This window comes from Cynocephalus volans, chromosome 4 (assembly GCF_027409185.1).
Source record: "Cynocephalus volans isolate mCynVol1 chromosome 4, mCynVol1.pri, whole genome shotgun sequence".
Classification (NCBI taxonomy): domain Eukaryota; kingdom Metazoa; phylum Chordata; class Mammalia; order Dermoptera; family Cynocephalidae; genus Cynocephalus; species Cynocephalus volans.
Window position 1 is genome coordinate 16,563,183 of NC_084463.1, and position 18,752 is coordinate 16,581,934.

Sequence of the window (18,752 nt, forward strand, 5' to 3'; positions counted from 1 at the left end):
GGAGCCGAGGGCCAGCCTCCCTCCCCACCTCCACAACAACATCTTAGAATGTACTTATTAGCTACCTGTGTTTCTTCAGAGTGTGTGACTTGTCTGCTTATGTCCTTCACCAAATTTCTGCTTAGATTTTTCTGATTCATTTTTAAGAGTTCTTTTGTATTAAGAATGATAATCTTTGAGTGTTAACTTTATTCCTTATCAATTGGATTTAAATTTAATTTGTGATGTTTTCCTTCATTTCTATGTTGAGAAACTAATTTTCTATCTAAGCATTAAGTAAAAAATAAATAAAAAAGAACAGGAACAAGACAAGGATGCCTGCTCGCACTACTCCTATTTAACATAGTATTGGAAGTACTTGACAGACTGATTAGACAAGAGAAAAAAATAAAAGGCATCCAGATAGGAAAAGATGAAGTCAAATTGTCCCTATTTGCAGATGACATGATCCTATATATAGAAAAACCTAAAGATTCTACAAAAAACTCTTAGAGCTGATAAACAATTTTAATAATGTCGCAGGATACAAAATCAATATACAAAAATAAGTAGTATTTTTACACTCCAATAATGAACTAGCAGAAAAAGAAATCAAGAAAGCAAGCCCATTTACAATAGTCATGAGAAAAGTAAAATACCTAGGAATATGTTTAACTAAGGTGGTGAAAGATCTCTACAATGGGAATTACAAATCACTGCTGAAAGAAATTAAAGAGGACACTGAAAGATGGAAAGACATTCCTTGTTAATGGATTGGAAGAATCAACATAGTGCAAATCTCCATACTACCCAAAGTCATGTACAGATTCAATATGATCCCCATCAAAATACCAATGACATTCTTCACAGAAATAGAAAGAACAATCCTAACACTCATATGGAACAACAAAAGACCCCAAGTAGCCACAGCAATCCTGAACAACAACAACAACAAAAATGCAAGAAATACACTTCCTGATTTCAAATTATATTACAAAGCTATAGTAACCAAAACAGCATGGTACTGGCATAAAAACAGATACTTGGACCAATGGAACAGAATAGAGAACCAAAAATCAACCCATATACTTAAAACCAACTGATCTTTGACAACAGCACAAAGTACATGCAATGGGGAAAGGAGAGCCTTGTCAAAAAATGGTGCTGGGAAAACTGGATATCCATACGTAAAAAAATGAAACTAGATCTGTACCTCTGTCCATATACCAAAATCAACTCAAAATGGATTAAAGACTTAAATATAAGACCTGAAATTTTAAAACTTCTTGAAGAAAACATAGGGAAACACTCCAGGATGTATGACTGGGCAAAGATTTTATGAGTAAGACCTTGAAAGCACCGACAGTGCAAGAAAAAATAAACAAATGGGATTATATCAAACTCAAAAGCTTTTGCATAGCAATGGAAACAATCAACAGAGTGAAAATACAACCTACAGAATGGGACAAAATATTTGTAAACTATGTGTTTGACAAGGGATTAATACCCAGAATATACAAGGAACTTAAACAACTTTACAGTAAAAAAACAAATGATCTGATTAAAAAATGGACAAAGGAGCTGAATAGACATCTCTCACAGGAGGACATACAAATGGCCATCAGATGCATGAACAAATGCTCAACATTACTAATAAGGAAAGTGGAAATCAAAACCACTTTGAGATATCATTGCACCCCATTTAGACTGTTTATTATCAGAAAAACAGAATAAGAAATACTGGCAAGGATGCGGAGAAACTGGGATTGTAAATTACTACAGCCATTATGAAGAGCAGTATGTAGGTTCCTTAAACGACAGAATTACCATACAATCCAGCAGTCCCACTACTGGGTATATATCCAAAAGAATGGAAACCATCATGTCGAAAGGATACCTGCACTCCCATGTTTTTCATGGTTTTATTTAAAATAGCCAGGCTATGGAACCAACCTAAATGTTCATTGATGGATGACTGGATAAGGAAAATGTGGTATATATACACAATGTAGCACTACTAGCCATACAAAAGAATGAAATTCTGCCATTCACAGCAACATGGATGAGACTGGAGAAAATTATGTTAGGTGCAACAACCCAGTTGCAGAAAGAGAAATACCGCATGTCCTCACTCATAAGTGGGAGCTGAATTCATAATTAAACAACAATAAAGAGAGAGAGAGAAGGAAAGAAACAACCAACAATCAAAATAATATGTTGAATTTTTAAAATGAGAGAACAGAACTGTGGTTACTAGAGGTAGAATAGGGGAGAGAGAGAGAGAGGGAGGGGGGTTAATGAGAAATTGGTTAATGGACACAAAGAATGATTATGTATTGTAGTGATGAATAAGCTAACTATATTGATTTGACCATCACACATTGTACACAACTATTGATAGTCAACTTTGTACCCCCAAAGTATGTATAATTTATTATTCTTCAATAAAAAATAAATTGGAAAAAATAAAAGTAAACAAGAGAAGATTAAACTATGTAGATCCTCGAGCTCTTCAAGAGGAAAAGGTGTTTTCCTTCAAAATAATTAAGATTCATAACATTATAGATCTTAAAGTTGAAAAATCATTCAGACAACATTTGCCCCATCACTTTACTTTCAGGTTAAGGTTTTTTTATGCATAGATTATAAATGGGGAAGGTAAGGCTCAAGGAGATTAATTGAGTTATTCAAGATCATACAGCTAATAACTGATAAGGGGAAAATTATGATTCAGATCTTCCAGTATCCAAGTACAGTGTTCTTTATTTACCCTAGCATGTATGTAACAGATATGTGGCATGGCTGCTGTATCCTCTTCTGTCCTTAGGATGTGATTTGAATAAATATACTCCCTGACTCTGATAACATTGAGACACAGTGAAATTATAAGTCTGGATCTAGAATTGAGGGCTTATAGGCAAATTAGATGACCAAATGTACAATTATTTCTGAAGGTGGTTCAAGTTACAGGCTTATATGATAGTGGGGCTTACAGTTTTCTCATGTTGTAGTTGTGATAGGTGGATATTATTATAAACAGATAGATGAGTTTGGAGATACATTGTTAACTTCTAAGTGCAAAATAGTTTTGAATGATATTTTTTATTTGTCAGTATTCAACTCTCAGAGCCCCTGTGTAGGAGAATTTCATAGAATCAGAGTGACTCCAGAGACATTTTATCCTTTCTGAATAATAAATAACTTATTATATAACTCATTTGCTACGTAATTCCAGCTAGAGACTATATTTGGTCCTATGGAATTATTCTAAGTTCTTTTTTTTTTTTTTTTGTCTTTTTCGTGACCGGTACTCAGCCAGTGAGTGCACCGGCCATTCCTATATAGGATCCGAACCCGCGGCAGGAGCGTCGCCGGGCTCCCAGGATTATTCTAAGTTCTAAGCAAGACAACATTTCATATCTCCTTTTTTTCTGCTTAGAGTTGTTCTACACAGAAAGAGCTCATGTTCGAACGCTGAAGGTTCTTGATCAAGTGTTCTATCAGCGAGTGTCCAGAGAAGGAATTCTGTCACCATCAGAACTACGGAAGATTTTTTCAAACTTGGAGGATATTCTTCAACTCCATAGTAAGAGAAATTGGCCCTGATCATTGTCCCTAACATTTCCAATAGAGAAAAGATTGTGAGCATAAAGGCACCATAAAGGTGCCTTTATAAAATTTCATAAATGTATCTATGTTAGAATTCCTGAGATTACATGTGAGCATATAACGTAAATAAAGAAATGATTGGATATTGGACTAGATCCTTTTCACACATGATCAGACTTTTTTAAACAAAGTGTTAATGTAGGGTCTAAAGTCAGTGCCTAAGGAGAAAAACATGAGTAGTCAAAATTACCCTTGAAAATGTCCTATCAATTAAAATATATATGTTTTTTTAAAATATATATCCCATGTAATAATATGTGTATAAATGTATTTTGTAAGTACGTAATAATATACAGTATGTAATCCCATGGTGGGATAATTTAAAAGAATTGTTCTATTGTTTATTTGCTTGGAACATGTGAGTAAGTACATAAAAATTCCCCTTTGTTGGCTTTACCTGGTTGTAGTCATCTTAGACTTTTTGTAGGCAGTAGTAGGATGTTCCACTCTTTGTAAGTCACTGTTTCTCTATGACCCTTAATTTTCAATTTTTCTTCATCAAGGATGTCATCACCACCTACCAACACCTGCCAACCAAATTGATACCTTTTACTCCTTTGTGGGTAATCTTAGGTTTTACCAGTCTGCATTGTCCAGTTCAAGCTTGATTACATCCATTGCCTGTGAACATTTTGAGAAGAACAGTGAATAGAATCACCTGAACTATTTAAACTCAAGTTGTTTTTGAGCCTGGTTTTTTGAGGTTAAGTGTGTATTTGATGTAACTACACTGTATGTAATGCGCTAGTTTCCAAAAATATCGTTTTATGCTTTAGCACCTGTTTTTCAGATAGAGCTTGCAATATCTAGGTGTTATAAGCATTGTGTCCAGACTTACATTTAAGGAGATGAGAAGCAGTTATACTACTCTGAAAATCTTTTTCTTTTTTTTTTCTTGTTTTGGAAATTAGCTACTTAGTACTACCAGAATTCAGTACTACTCATAAAATGAGTGTGTATTTAATCTTTTTCTTTCTTTTTTCATTAGTTGGGTTGAATGAGCAAATGAAGGCTGTTCGAAAGAGGAATGAGACCTCTGTTATTGATCATATTGGAGAAGATTTGCTGTCCTGGGTAAAGAAATTTTCTGTTTCTTTTTAATATTTTTATAGACACTTGATGATCAGATTCAAGATTAAGTAACCTTTCCAAATATGCAAACTCATCCAATTTGCAAAGTTAATATAAAGCTGAAAAGGGTCCAGAGTACATATTCTCTTTGTTAGTATGTTCTAATAAGTGCTCAATCAAACTAAGTTGTCTTTTTCATCAAATTAAAGATATTAGGGCTGGCAGGTTAGCTCAGTTGGTTAGAGAGCGGTGCTGATAATAACAAGGTCTAGGGTTCAATCCCTGTACTGGCCAGCTGCCAAAAACCTTAAAAAGGAAAAAGAAAAAAGGTATCAGCCCTTGTGTTTTAAAGAATATAGAGTGAAATGGATCTTGATAAAAATAATTTAACTGATGTAGAACTTTAGCTGTCTTCTGTTGTTGAGATCTTGGAGTTGTAATGTACAATATTAGATAATTATAGATCCAGAGCTGCCATCACAATAGTAGAAAAGTGAAATTACTTAACCTTATTTACAGTATAAGGAAGAGTCCAGAAGCTATAGTAGCTGTTTGTCACATTCTTTCTGTCTGACCCTGTCAGTATATATTGGACAGTGCTCTGCTAAATTCTGGGGATATAATGGTGATCAAAACAGACATTGTTCCTGAATTCGTAGAGCTTATAGTCAGTGGGAAAAGAGTTCATTAGTTATTCTGAGCATGATGAGTATAACAAAAAGGGGAGAATACAGGTTTTTATGGGCATATGTAGCAGAGAAACCTAAACTAGAACAGATACAAAACCTTCCTAGGGGGAAGGCAGTTGATTTAAAACTTTTAAGAGAATACTATAGTTAAGGCTGTGAACAGTGGTAAAGTCTATGGCATAGTTCTCAAAATCTGAAAGCAGGTTGGAAGAAACCATTTAGATATGCCCATAGAAATTTAGTTCATTATATGCACTACTTGAAGAAATGCCACAAGATTTTGCTAATTCCATAATTATAACTTTTTAAAAGATTAAAGTCTAGAAAATTTACTAAAATAATCTTCATCTTATTCCTTTCATTGGTGGTGAGACCATGGCCTGGAATCTACTAATTTAGGAGTAGATTCGTCTTAGCCATTTGACTCATAGAACAGAAGCAGGAGATCATAATCCAGTCTCACCTTGCACTTACTGCACTTTCGAAAGCATTTTCTATTGTCAGCCCACTGTAACAGTATTGCTATTAAGGAGATTTAACTTCCTTGAAAAGTTCAGCTTACTCTGTGGCTACTCTGTGATGATGTAGCTCATTTTGTTTCTTGATCTCAGCATAGCTATTAAAGTTATAACTGAGTTCTTTTGGCTTGACAACATAATGCTCAACTTGAAATAGAAAATTGAAAATTTTATAATACTATCATTTCATTTTATAGTATGACATAGCATAGTATCAGTTTCCATGTCAAACTTGTATTAAAAGGTTGTACGTCATATGGACTTAAGATATTGCATCTTGATTTCTAAGCAATATCATTTGCATCTTCTGTAAATAATGTTGAATAGCACGTGTCAAATGAGATTCATCGTTAATAAGATACAGAAGTTCAGTTGGTCCTCTTATCACAGTGCATTGGACTGCATAAATTTACTACATGGTAATATAAAGCGTGGAAACCTGTGAACAGAGTGGAACAAAAAAATTTCTTTTAGAGGACATAAAAAAGAAGTGTTTTCTTGGTCAACGTGATATACCTATAGGAAATTGAGGAACAACAAAATGTAGTGACCAATCTGGTTTGTAACTATTACATACAAAGGGTTAATTTAGGGAAGAACATTGCTCAGAAATTCTAAAAGCAAAAATCGTAACTAGACCCTTTAGATTTACTCCTACAATTAAAAAAAAAAATAGTTTTGGAGAGTATTTTTTTAGTATTGGTCCCTTAAGATCATCTTACATATATTTAAATTACTTGTAAAACTACTGTAGAACTGCTTGAGGTTAGGGGCATTATTTTCTTTTGTATACCCAGCTGCTCTTTGTGTGGTGCTTTGATTGGCTAAACTACACAAAATGCTGCCAGTCTCCTCTTTAAATATGTTGAGTGTCATAATAGAATAAGAACACAAAATTAGAGTAACTATTAAAATATCATTTTGTACATGTCTTACTTGAAGAAAAATTACCCCAAATTTATCTATAAATATTGGTAAAGTGTGTTCATTTTCTTCTATATGTGTTTTTTTTTGTTTTGAAAAAAGAAAGGAAAGAGAGAGAAGAAAAAGGAAGAGAAAGACTCCTCCCTTCCAGCACCCAGTGTCCACTGGCCTTGGAGGGGGTGGAGCTGGGTCCCCAATTTATCTACAGATACACTACAAAAAGACTTTTTACAAAATGTCTTCATGTACAAACTTTTGGGAATATGGCTTTAAATGAAAGATTAAATGGGAAGGTTCAATTATTTACAAATGCAGAAGTGGTATTATATTAGTCCGTTTCTGTTGCTTATAACAAAATACACGGAACTGGGTGATTTCTAAAGAAAACAAAATTTATTGCTTACGGTTTCTGAGACTGGGAAATCCAAAGTTTAGGGAACGCATCTGGTGAGAGCCTTGGTGTTGGCGACAGTGCAAAAATGGTGGAGCGGAGAGAGAGACAGACTCTCCTCTTCTTTTAAAGCCCTCAGAACCAGGCCCCTGACCACCATTTTTAATCCATTCACTACTGCAGGGTCCTACAATCCAATCACCTCTTCAAAGCTCCACCTTTCAATTACCATAATAGGATTTCCCACCCTCTTAACAGTCACAGTGGGGGCTACGTTTCTAATACATAAAACTTGGGGAACACAATTCAAGCTTCAATGAGTTTTGGGGGGACATAATTTCAATCCACTACGGGTGTAAAAAATAGTTAACTTGACTTATAAGAGCAACTATTATGAGTGAAGCACTTGTTAGGTGTTTCCTTAGAAACTTTAAAATCATGGCATATACAAACTTAAATTTGCTAATTAAAAATTATTATTAATTTTTATCAAAAGAGGTTCATAAGCTCATTGATCTTTCCCAAGACAGCTTGAGCCTCTCTCTGCACAGGTGAAGCAGGAGTGATTTAATTTTATTTTGGCCCAGAAAAGTTACGACCTGCTCGTAGTGAGTAAGAAAGAAAGCTAGTGTCTCAAGGATTTGCTTCTTGGAGCAGTAATAGAGTAATTTTTGTAAAGGTGTCAGGGTCTGAGAAAACGAAATTTTAATCTAGTTTTCACACGTTTTGTGTCTTGTATTCCCTAAATGTCAATCTTTCTATCTAATTTAGTAGTATAGGCTGAAAGGTAATAAGTTGTGGTAGGCTAACAAGCAAGAAAACATTGGAATATGATCAGAGAAGGTCTGGATGTGTCAGGGTCAGACCTTTTTAATGGAAAATGATTGATATTCCACATAGACATACAGTTTTCTGTTTCTTGTCACTTGAGAAGATGCTGAGGTTGAAATGTTGAAAGGATTATGGCTGTCTCTCATTTTGCCTGGCCTTATGTAATCTTAGTATCCCATTCTCAGTTGTTTTCTTTGCATTCTTGGCACATAGTTCAGTGGACCAGGAGAAGAGAAGTTGAAACATGCTGCTGCTACCTTTTGCAGTAACCAGCCTTTCGCCCTGGAAATGATCAAATCTCGTCAGAAAAAGGATTCTCGATTCCAGACTTTTGTGCAAGTGAGTTGAGGGAGTCATGTAAGAAAAAAAATAATGTACATTTAAAAAATCAATTATAGAATAAACTGGGGGAATTCTAAGACTAAGTCTTTTACAAGGACTACATCTACATTTTAAAAAACCATGCGCTATCTCTTAAATTACTGGAAGGTATAAAAAATGATTTTGGAATGGTGAATAATAAAAAAATATATGTGAGATTTAAAATAGTTGACATAGAAATCCACATTGCTGTGGGGGTTTTATCAAGAAATGAGCCATATATACTATTAAAAGAATATTGTCAAAACATGAGAATCGGCTTCTATTGGGCCCAGGGAAGAATATAACAGCAGTCATATTCACTGAGGTACACATTGGTATAGTCAAAGTTTGGCCATATCCAGCCTATTGCCTGTTTTTGTAAATAAAATTTTTTTGTAACACAGTGTATTTGTTTTCTATTGCTGTATGACAAATTACCACAAACATGGTCACTTAACACAAATTTATTATCTCATAGTTCTTGTGGTTAGGTGTACAGCTACGGCTTAGCTGGATCCTCTCTCCAGGGCTTTACCAGGCTGAAATCAGAGTGTCAGGCGGAGTTGCAATTCTTTTCTGAGGCTTGGGGTCCTTTTCTAAGCTCATTGATTGTTAGCAGAATTTATTTTCTTATAAATGAATAATTGAGGTTCCCGTCTTCTTGCTAGTTGTTGGCTAGAAACTAATCTCAGCTCCTAGAAGATGCTCATATCTCTCTGGCACATGGCTTTCTTACGCAGTTTACAGGTGGATGTTTGCTTTCCTCCAAGCCAGTAGGAATGAGTCTCTTTGACATAGACTTCTTTTAAAGTCTCCTCTGATTAGATCAGGTCTTCTTAGGACAATCCCTTTTTTGTATTATCTCAAAGTCAACTGATAATAACCTAATAATAAGAGTGATATCCCATCATATTCACAGATTCCATCCACACTTAAGGGGGTGGGATTATTTTATACAAGGTGTGTACACCAGAGGGTGGAAATCTTGGAGTCCATCTTTGATTCTTTACTACACGGAGCCATGGTTATTCATTTATGTATTGTTTATGATGGCTTTTGTGCTAAAACTGCAGAGTTGAGTAGTCATGAGAGAGACTGTATGGCCTGCAAAGCCTAAAATATTTACTATCTATCACTTTACTGAAAAGTTTGCAGATCGCTGGTAAAGATGAGCTGGTATATTCAGGTTGGTGATCCATTGTACCTATTTAGAAAGACAAACAGCAAATTAGCTAACTAACTTTTGTTAAGAATGCCAATCATAGGAAATTATACTTAGGTTTTCTGAATATGTTATAACACAAGAAAATTCACAACATGTTTTCTGAATAAAGCTATTGAAACACAAAGTAAGTCTTAGAGTTGATTATGGATGTTCTCAGTCCTGGCTTAAACAGATATCAAAGAAGCCACTGCTTTAGTAATAGAGGCTCTCTTCCCCCATTATGTGATTATAACAAGCAGAAATATAGTGTGGCAATGATATGTCTTGGCATCTTTAAAAAATCTTGATTTGATAACCAGAACTGCCTACAGCATGTAAACACATGGTGAATGCGTGATACATGTTATATAATTACAGTACTAATAAGAATTACAGATTCACTGATTTCACTTTAATTTTAGGATGCTGAGAGTAATCCACTGTGTCGTCGTCTTCAGCTGAAGGATATCATTCCCACCCAAATGCAAAGGCTCACTAAGTACCCACTTCTACTGGATAATATTGCCAAATACACAGGTACAGCATTATCACTGAAATAAAAAAGCCTAGGAACAAAACAAAAAAATGTCCTGCTAAATAATCCCTCTCAGCACCCTAGTGCCTGGAGTTGGATTTCCAGATAGTATGGCAAGATTTTCTAACAAGATAAAATCTAGTCGTTTTCAGGCTGTTTGACTTAATATACTTCATTAGTAGCTCTAGCAGAGGGTTTGGCAAACTGTGGATTGTGGGCCAAGTCAGGCTCACTGCCTATTTTTGTAAATAAAGTTTTATTGGAATACAGCCACATTCATCTGTTTACATACTATCTCTACTGCTTTGTGCACTACAGCAACAGAGTTGAGTAGTTGCAACAGAGAACATTTGGCCTGCAAAGTGTAAAATATTTATTACTTGGCCCTTTCAGAAAAAGTCTGCCCATCTCTAGCATATATTATATTTGCTTTGAAGAAGGTTTATATTGGGTTGAAGAGATGTTTTAATCTATATATATAATTTTATTAAGCTAAACCAGTGTATCGTAATTCCAACTTTCCTGTTTTGAAAAATGAAGTGAATCTGAGTTTCTAAATTTGAGCTTTAAGCTTTAAATTAGTTTTCATTAATAATTTTTTTTTTTTTTTTTCCTTTTCGTGACCGGCACTCAGCCAGTGAGTGCACCGGCCAGTCCTATATAGGATCCGAACCCGCGGCGGGAGCGTCGCAGCGCTCCCAGCGCCGCACTCTACCAAGTGCGCCACGGGCTCGGCCCTTCATTAATAATTTCATGCAATAAAACTCCTGTTTTCTTATGCCTGAGAATTTGAATGCATAATTGGGAAGTTTGAAATTATGGTATCTGGTAACAGAAGTGGCTTATACACATGCACATTAATTTTTATACTTTAATATATCTGTTTGGTTTAGTTGGACTATTGTTTGGAGGATTATAGTACTAAATATTCTGATTTTGATAATCTTTACATTATAGACATGATGTAACCTCAACACATTTTGGTGAATTTCATCTTTTTAATGATACTAATATTGTAATCTATTTTACTTATTTAAATATAATCGCAAAAGAAACTGTTTTGGAATTATTTTGGGTTGTATTATTCAAAAACATTGCTTAACAGGTCCATTGGACATAATCATGTAGGCCCTGTACTGTGAAATTCCAGGGGAGAAGGGCGAGTCCCAATTATGTAGCTTACAAAGTGAATGAGACCCGTCCCCTGGAGTGTGTCAGATAGCGTCCCTGACACTTTATGTAAAGCATTACTCTTTGGAGTTTGGGTTCTATACTGTGGTTTCTTTTTAAAAATTAAAATTTATGTTTTAAAGTACTGTCATAAAAGTGTTACCTGTCCAAAGACTACCTGAATTGAGACTCTGCCATAGGTTTAACCTGGCGTAAAAATATTCAAGGTCTTAGTATGTTCTTATAAGTATTGAAATAAAATGAAATCATACACGTGTATACATGAGGGTTCATGGAAAGATTAGCATTATCTTTTAATTCCAATTTTCCATGAACTTTTTTTTTTTTTTTGGTTGGCCGGTACAGGGATTGAACCCTGGAACTTGGTGTTATCAGCTCCATGAACTTTTTGAAGTATCCTCATGTGTGTGTATATGTGTATTTATTTATTTTCTAATTTTCTCCATTTCACATTTTGGATTTCTTCCTCATATTTAGAATGGCCAATGGAAAGGGAAAAGGTGAAGAAAGCTGCAGATCACTGTCGTCAGATCTTAAATTATGTAAATCAGGCTGTCAAGGAGGCAGAAAACAAGCAGGTAAAAAGGGAAGGCAAGATGATACAGGATGGCATAGGGAGAATATTAAGTTGGTATTACTTGGAATCTGTGAAATGATAATTGAAACTATCATTACATAATTGATGGGCAGGACATTTAACTATTCACATAGGAGGTCGGTCGAGATCTATTTGTGATGTATATCAGAGTTATATTTGACTTTTTGGAGCATCTCTAGCTGCCTGTTTGCTCATTCATTCATCTGTTCATCGAAAAAACATTTATAGAGCATCTACTGTATGCTGGGTGTAGGGTGGTTGAGAAAATTAGCATAATAACTACCCACACTGATTTTTTTTTTTTTAAGCAGGATTGAAAGGCATTTAACAGAGTATAGTGCAAGCATTTTGTATCAGTTGTGATAGCTGCTATGAAGGAGGATTTTAGGGTGATATGAATATGTAACTAGGGAGCCTAGCCTAGTGTGGAGAAGTTAGGTGGTGGCTATCAGAGAAAGCCTTCTTGAAGAATTGACATTTGAGCCAAGCTGTGAAAGATAAGTGGGAATGAACCAAAACAGTGTGGAAGGGGGAACCCTAGAGGTAGAGGGAGCAGCGTGTATGAAAGTCCTGACATAAAAAGAAAGCATAGTCTACTTGAGGAACTGCAAGATTGCATTAGTGTGGATAATGCCTACAAAGCAAAGTTAGAGTGATATAAAATGTATAAAATGAGGTAAAGAAGGCCAGGGCCAGATCATACTGGGCTCTTTAGACCTTGTTAAAGATTTTGATTTTTATTCTAAGGGCAGTAGGAGTTCATTATAGACATTTAAGAATATAGTACTCAAATTTTCACTGTATAAGTATCACTCATATTATTCTGTGGAGAATGGGTTGAAAGAGGAAGATAGTGTATTAAAGAGCCAATTAGTAGTCAGCTGCAACAGTCCAGGATAGATGAGGGTAACTTAAGCAGTTTTAAAGCAGTGCAAGAATTGGAGAAGTATTTAGAAGTGAAATTGACAGGACTTGGTGACTGATTTATAGAAGGATTTGAAGGCTAAGTAATGTCAAGAATAAATCCCCCGGTTTCTGGCTTGCATGTTTGGATGAGCAGGAAGAGTAGAGGAACCTCAGATTTGTGGGGAAGATGATGAGTTCAGTTTGGGGTATCAAATGGAGATATGTAGTCAGCAGATAGCTATATGGATCCACCTCTAAGAGGACTATGCTGAAGATAAAAATTTTAAAATGTGAGCTTATAGAGGCTAAGTGAATCTGTGGACATGGATGTAATTTTTTAGGAACTGAATATGATGACAACCCTGTTAATGAGGCTGTAGGAAAATAGGTACTTTCAAATGTATTGTTTGAAGTATAAAATGATAAAACCCCAGAGGGAAATTTGGCAATATTTATCTAAATTAAAAGTGTGTATATCCATACATCTATTCTTTGACCCAGCAATTCTGTTCCTAGTGATTTACCCAAGAGAACTGAATATATATGGCCCACAAACAGACTTGTACAAGAATATTTATAGCAGCTTTATTCATAATAGCCAAAAACTGGAAACAGCCCAAGAATTCATCAACAGGAAGAATGGATAAACCAACCGTGATATGTCATAAAATAGAATACTATCAGTGATAAAAAGGAATGAACTACTGATATACACAACATAGATGAATCTCACAAACATTACGCTGAGTGAAAGAAACCAGACAAAAACACTACATACATATAATTCTATTTATGTGAACTTCTAAGATCAGTTGCCACTGGGGATGTGGGGGTAGAGATTAAACTAGAAAGAAGTATGAGGAAACTTTCTGGGGTGATGGTAGTATTTCTTGTCTTGATAGAAGTTTGAGTTGCACAGGTGTATGCATTTGTCAGAATTTGTGGAAAGGTATACTAAAAATGTGTGTATTTCATTGGATGTAAATTTTCCTTTTTTTGTTTGTTTTTTTGGTGGCTGGCTGATACTGGAATCTGAACCCTTGACCTTGGTGTTATAACACCTGATCTAATTAACTGAGCTACCCAGCCAGCCCCAAAATTTTACTTTTTAAAAAAGAACTGTAAACAAATACTGAATTCTTGTTAATGATATGGATGCTAAAATGTTTAGGGTTAAATGTATTTACATCTGCGATTTACAGTATTTTTAAATGTGTCTAAAAAATAAGATGGACTGATGGATAGAGGGATGACTAGATGGATAGATATATAATAAAACAAATACAGTCATCCCTCCATATCTGCAGGGGATTGTTGCAGGACCCCCTGCAGATACCAAAAGCAGTGTTGCTCAAGTTCCCCAGTGTAGCAAATGTTAATTGTGGAATGTAGGTGGTAGTTAAAAAGGTATTCACTATGTACATTCAAACTTTTCTGTGTATTTGGAAATCTTTGTGATGTTGGGGAAAAATGCACATACCCTTTGATTCAGCAATTCTAGAAATTTATCCTACAGACATATGTACACACAGGTATAAACAGGCATATGTTTAAGGCCATTTTACTACAATGTTGTTTGTTATAGAAGATGGAAAGTAACCTAAATGTCTATCAGTAAGTTATAGTTAAATAAATTATAGTTTATTCACAGAGTTGAATACTGCGTAGCCATTAAAAACATTGCGGCAGCTCTGTGTATGTACTAATGTGGAATGATCTCCAAGATATGTTGAAAAGTCTCTCAAACACACAGCACAGAAGAATATGTATATGAATACATTATGTTATAATATCTTGTTTTTAAAACGTATGTATATATGTATACAACAGGCACAGAGACAAGCATACTTACATACATACATATTTTATTTGCATAGAATTTTTCTCACAGGCTACCAGAGAAATGGATATTAATGATTGCTTCTTTAGGGAAGATTGGGGATGGGGAACAATAAGACAAGGTTGTAAGGAGACTTACTTTTTATCGTGTGCCTTATATTACCTTCTGAATTTTGTGCTATATGCGTGATTTATGTATTCAGAAAATAAATATAAACTAGTTCGAGGCCAATGTGTTTGAAAAGAAGATTGAGAAAGAATGGCCAAAGAGGTAGGAGGAAAACTAGGAGTGTAATATCACGAAAGCCAAGCGAAGAGATGTTTTAAAAAAGAGTGAGTTGTGGATCATGACCGGTGTTGCAAAGAGCTCAGTAAAGTGCAGAATAAAAATGTCCATTGCATTTAGAAACAGAAAGGTTGTTGGTAACCAAAGCAGTAACCTTGGCTCTATCCTGTCTAATTTTCAGCACTTAGAAGATTATCAGCGTCGCCTTGATACTTCCAATCTGAAGTTGTCAGAGTACCCCAATGTTGAAGAGCTCAGGGTGAGAGACGATCTAATCATAATTTAAAAAATGAAATAAAGTTTACTAAGGAACTGGCAGGTAATTAATGTTGCAGTGGGAATATACGTCACCTGAAGAAGTTCTTGTATCAAAGATTATCTATATTTGTAATTTTATTCTGCCTTTTAAATGTCTAATCTCTGTGAAGATTATTTTAGTCTTTCTTTAGAGGAATATTTTGTATGAACCTGTAAGTTTATGTGATAGGAATTGGCAGGAGACTAAAGCAACCAGTTATTATTAAATTTAATTTTATTATGTTCTATAGTTGAGTAAGAGTAGAACTGTTTATTATGGGAACGTGCCAGATCATTGAGGAAGGCAAGATAACTTAATTATTTTTCTATGAAGCTCTTCAAAAGCATAAAAGTTGAAACCATTACAGAAATGATAGTAAAATGTTTACTGATTGCTACTTCTAGTACCTGGGCTTTTGTATTAATTAGCTTTTTAGGATTTCAAGTCTTTTTTGTACCATTTCGCTAGGTGGTTGTTTTGGGCAGATTTACTTGGTAGCTGTTTGAAATAGACTTTTATGTCATATGTAACAGTTTTTTTTTTTTTTTTGTCTTTTTCGTGACCGGTACTCAGCCAGTGAGCGCACCGGCCATTCCTATATAGGATCCGAACCCGCGGCGGGAGCGTCGCTGCGCTCACAGCGCCGCAGTCTCCGGAGTGTGCCATGGGCTTGGCCTTAACAGTTTTTTTTTAAAGCATGCTAATGTTCTTATCCTTTTAACTTCCAAAGAATGAGATTTTTCTAGAGCTACTAATACTAAAAGATAATTCTCTTTTTATAAGTTATTAATATTTAGTCCAAGCCTGAGTATTACCTAGGCTTTTCCTAATGAGTGCTATTTCTTAGAACTTTCTTTGGAATTAAAGCCTTAGAACTCAGAGACCTCTTTTAGACAAGCATATGCATCATTCTCATACAGTTATTCACAGAAAAATTAAGGGATGGGTCAAGAATCTAGTGGCTGAATGTTTGTAACTTTATTTCCATAAGCAATTATCATCCATTTAGAGTGATAATTGAAAGATAGTATAGTATGTTTTTTCTGCAAGGTACCTTTTCCTTTTTAAAAAGTCTTATGCAGATTACTTTAACATGGTCTTTACTCCATTTTCAAGAGCTGACAGATAGCAATAATTTTTGTATCAGAATTTTTTGAAAGGAAACTAATTTATATGGAATATCTTCTCACTGAGTACTTGGAAATAATTTGTTTGTAATTCTCTTTGTTTTGGCAGAATTTGGATTTAACAAAAAGGAAGATGATTCACGAAGGGCCATTGGTTTGGAAGGTGAATAGAGATAAAACTATTGGTAGGTCTGATGTTGTCTGTAACTTTGGGGGAGAGTAGAGAAAGGAAAAGAATAGGAAAGTTTCCTTGTGCCAAAGGGAGGAAGAGAGAACCATTCCCAATTTTCAGTTATAGCAGTTAGCAGTGCTACAGTGTGTTATTTGCACATTTATAGATCTGCTTGTGTTATTTTGTTATATTTGATGTATGTTAAATATTCATTTAGGAAAGCAACAGAAAACTTTGTCATGATTCAGTCCAATTTCTATCATTCTTGTAGTCTTATGAGTCTTTGTAAACTTCCTTTAATCAGTATATCTTAAACTATCATTTTATTTCCTACTAGTCACAGACAGACACTTTGGTGAATTACAGTGAGGATAAATTATTAAAAAGTGAAATTAAAATTATGACAATATACAAGTCAGTTTTTAAAATGTACTAGATTTAAAAAATAAAGTTTCTCTGTCAAATTGTTATAAAAAGTTATTAAACACATCACAGTTTTTGTACTTATCACCTTTCCTGCATTTTTATTTCTAGATCTATACACATTGCTGCTGGAAGACATTCTTGTATTGTTGCAAAAGCAGGATGATAGACTGGTATTAAGGTGTCATAGTAAGATTCTGGCATCTACAGCTGATAGCAAACATACTTTTAGTCCTGTCATTAAGTTGAATACGGTGTTGGTTCGACAAGTGGCAACAGGCAAGTATGTCCACTGAAGGATGCTAACCTCCTGATTCGTTGTAAAGTTGCATAAGATATTTAATGTTGTTTAAATAGCACAAGCAGTATAGAGTTTTGTTACTTTTATATTCTTAGGCAAATTAAATGAAATTTATTTACTGCTTAGAAAGTGAATTAAGAGTTTATGCCCCCAAATTATTTAGGATGCCTAGATTCTCTGAGTGATTTTGAGCATTTAAAAATTTTTATGCCATCACTTTGGCCTTTATTCCATGTTCAGATCATTGATGGATGCTAATGAAGATTGAGAGGTAATCCCAATGAAAAAGCTTTCTTTGGGGTGGTATGTTTTTTGATTTGGTGAAAAAAGAATGTGAAAACTGAAGAGGTGGTGGGTATAGTTTGGGTTCTTAAAAGTCAGTTTAAATTTGCAAGTTATATTTTAACTATACTAGCAATGAGATCCCTTTTAAAACTTGTTAGTTCTGTGATGGCAAAATAAATTTGTGACTTTTATTTTTCAACACTCACTGAATATTATTAACTAACAACTTAGCAAAAGGGCAGTTCAAAATAAATACAAAAGAATAAAAGCATTCGATTAAGTAATGTAGAATTTTGACATCTTTTTGCTTCTATTAAATTACTTTGGAATCAGTATTAATTTTTATAATCTTTGTTTCATTGAGGTGTAATATATACAGAATAACATACGGTAAGTTGCACAAATTTTAAGGGTACATATTGATGAATTTTACAAAGTGAAAATATGTAAACTTTATCTAGGTTAAGATGCAGGGTATTACCAAGATCTCAGAAGCCTCCCTCAGTGGCCTTTGTAGATCATAGAGGTAGAGTAACTTTTGCCTTGTTTTTTCCAGATAACAAAGCTTTGTTCGTCATCTCCATGTCAGACAATGGAGCCCAAATATATGAACTGGTGGCACAAACAGTTTCTGAAAAGACTGTGTACGTATTAGATATAGCTACCTTACTCTAATATTTTTTATTACCCCAAGTATAATATTCCACAAATTCAACTTTGTTTTTGTACTAGGACTCTGAAAACCAAAAGCTATATGCAAGCACTTTCTCAGTATTCTTTTAGAGATGTTCTTCTACACACTTGTTTCTTTTTAGTTTGATGTGTTTTGTTTTGATTCTACTCTATTAAAAGTATATTTTCTAAAGAAAAAATTCTCAAAAGTGTCAGGTATAGTTTTTTAATGGGTAATGTATTTATAATGTTAGATTTTTCTTTAAGGTATGGTTTTGGAATCTCTATCTAATAGTATGTTGCCAAAATAAGATATTCTCTGGCAGAGTGTGTTATTTTTGTTTGTTTTGTTTGTATTCTTTTTTTTTTTTTTTTTTTTTTAATTTCACTGAACTCTAAAGCCTGGGTGATTTGGTTTTTTTAAATTTATCAATATACAATGTAGTTAATTTTCATGTCCCTTTACCAATTCCTCCTCCA

At 34.5% G+C, this 18,752-nt stretch overlaps 1 protein-coding gene across 4 annotated transcripts in view; it reads left to right on the forward strand.

The window, feature by feature from the left end:
* ARHGEF12 (Rho guanine nucleotide exchange factor 12) overlaps positions 1–18,752 on the forward strand; it is a 142,076-nt gene that overhangs the window by 112,504 nt on the left and 10,820 nt on the right. For all 4 annotated transcript variants that reach the window (XM_063092401.1, XM_063092405.1, XM_063092402.1 and 1 more), the window contains 9 exons: positions 3,419–3,565; positions 4,637–4,722; positions 8,286–8,411; positions 10,062–10,176; positions 11,843–11,943; positions 15,176–15,253; positions 16,529–16,604; positions 17,126–17,293; positions 18,157–18,244. In XM_063092401.1, coding sequence (XP_062948471.1) covers positions 3,419–3,565; positions 4,637–4,722; positions 8,286–8,411; positions 10,062–10,176; positions 11,843–11,943; positions 15,176–15,253; positions 16,529–16,604; positions 17,126–17,293; positions 18,157–18,244 — 985 coding nt within the window. The remainder of the gene's footprint in view (positions 1–3,418; positions 3,566–4,636; positions 4,723–8,285; positions 8,412–10,061; positions 10,177–11,842; positions 11,944–15,175; positions 15,254–16,528; positions 16,605–17,125; positions 17,294–18,156; positions 18,245–18,752) is intronic.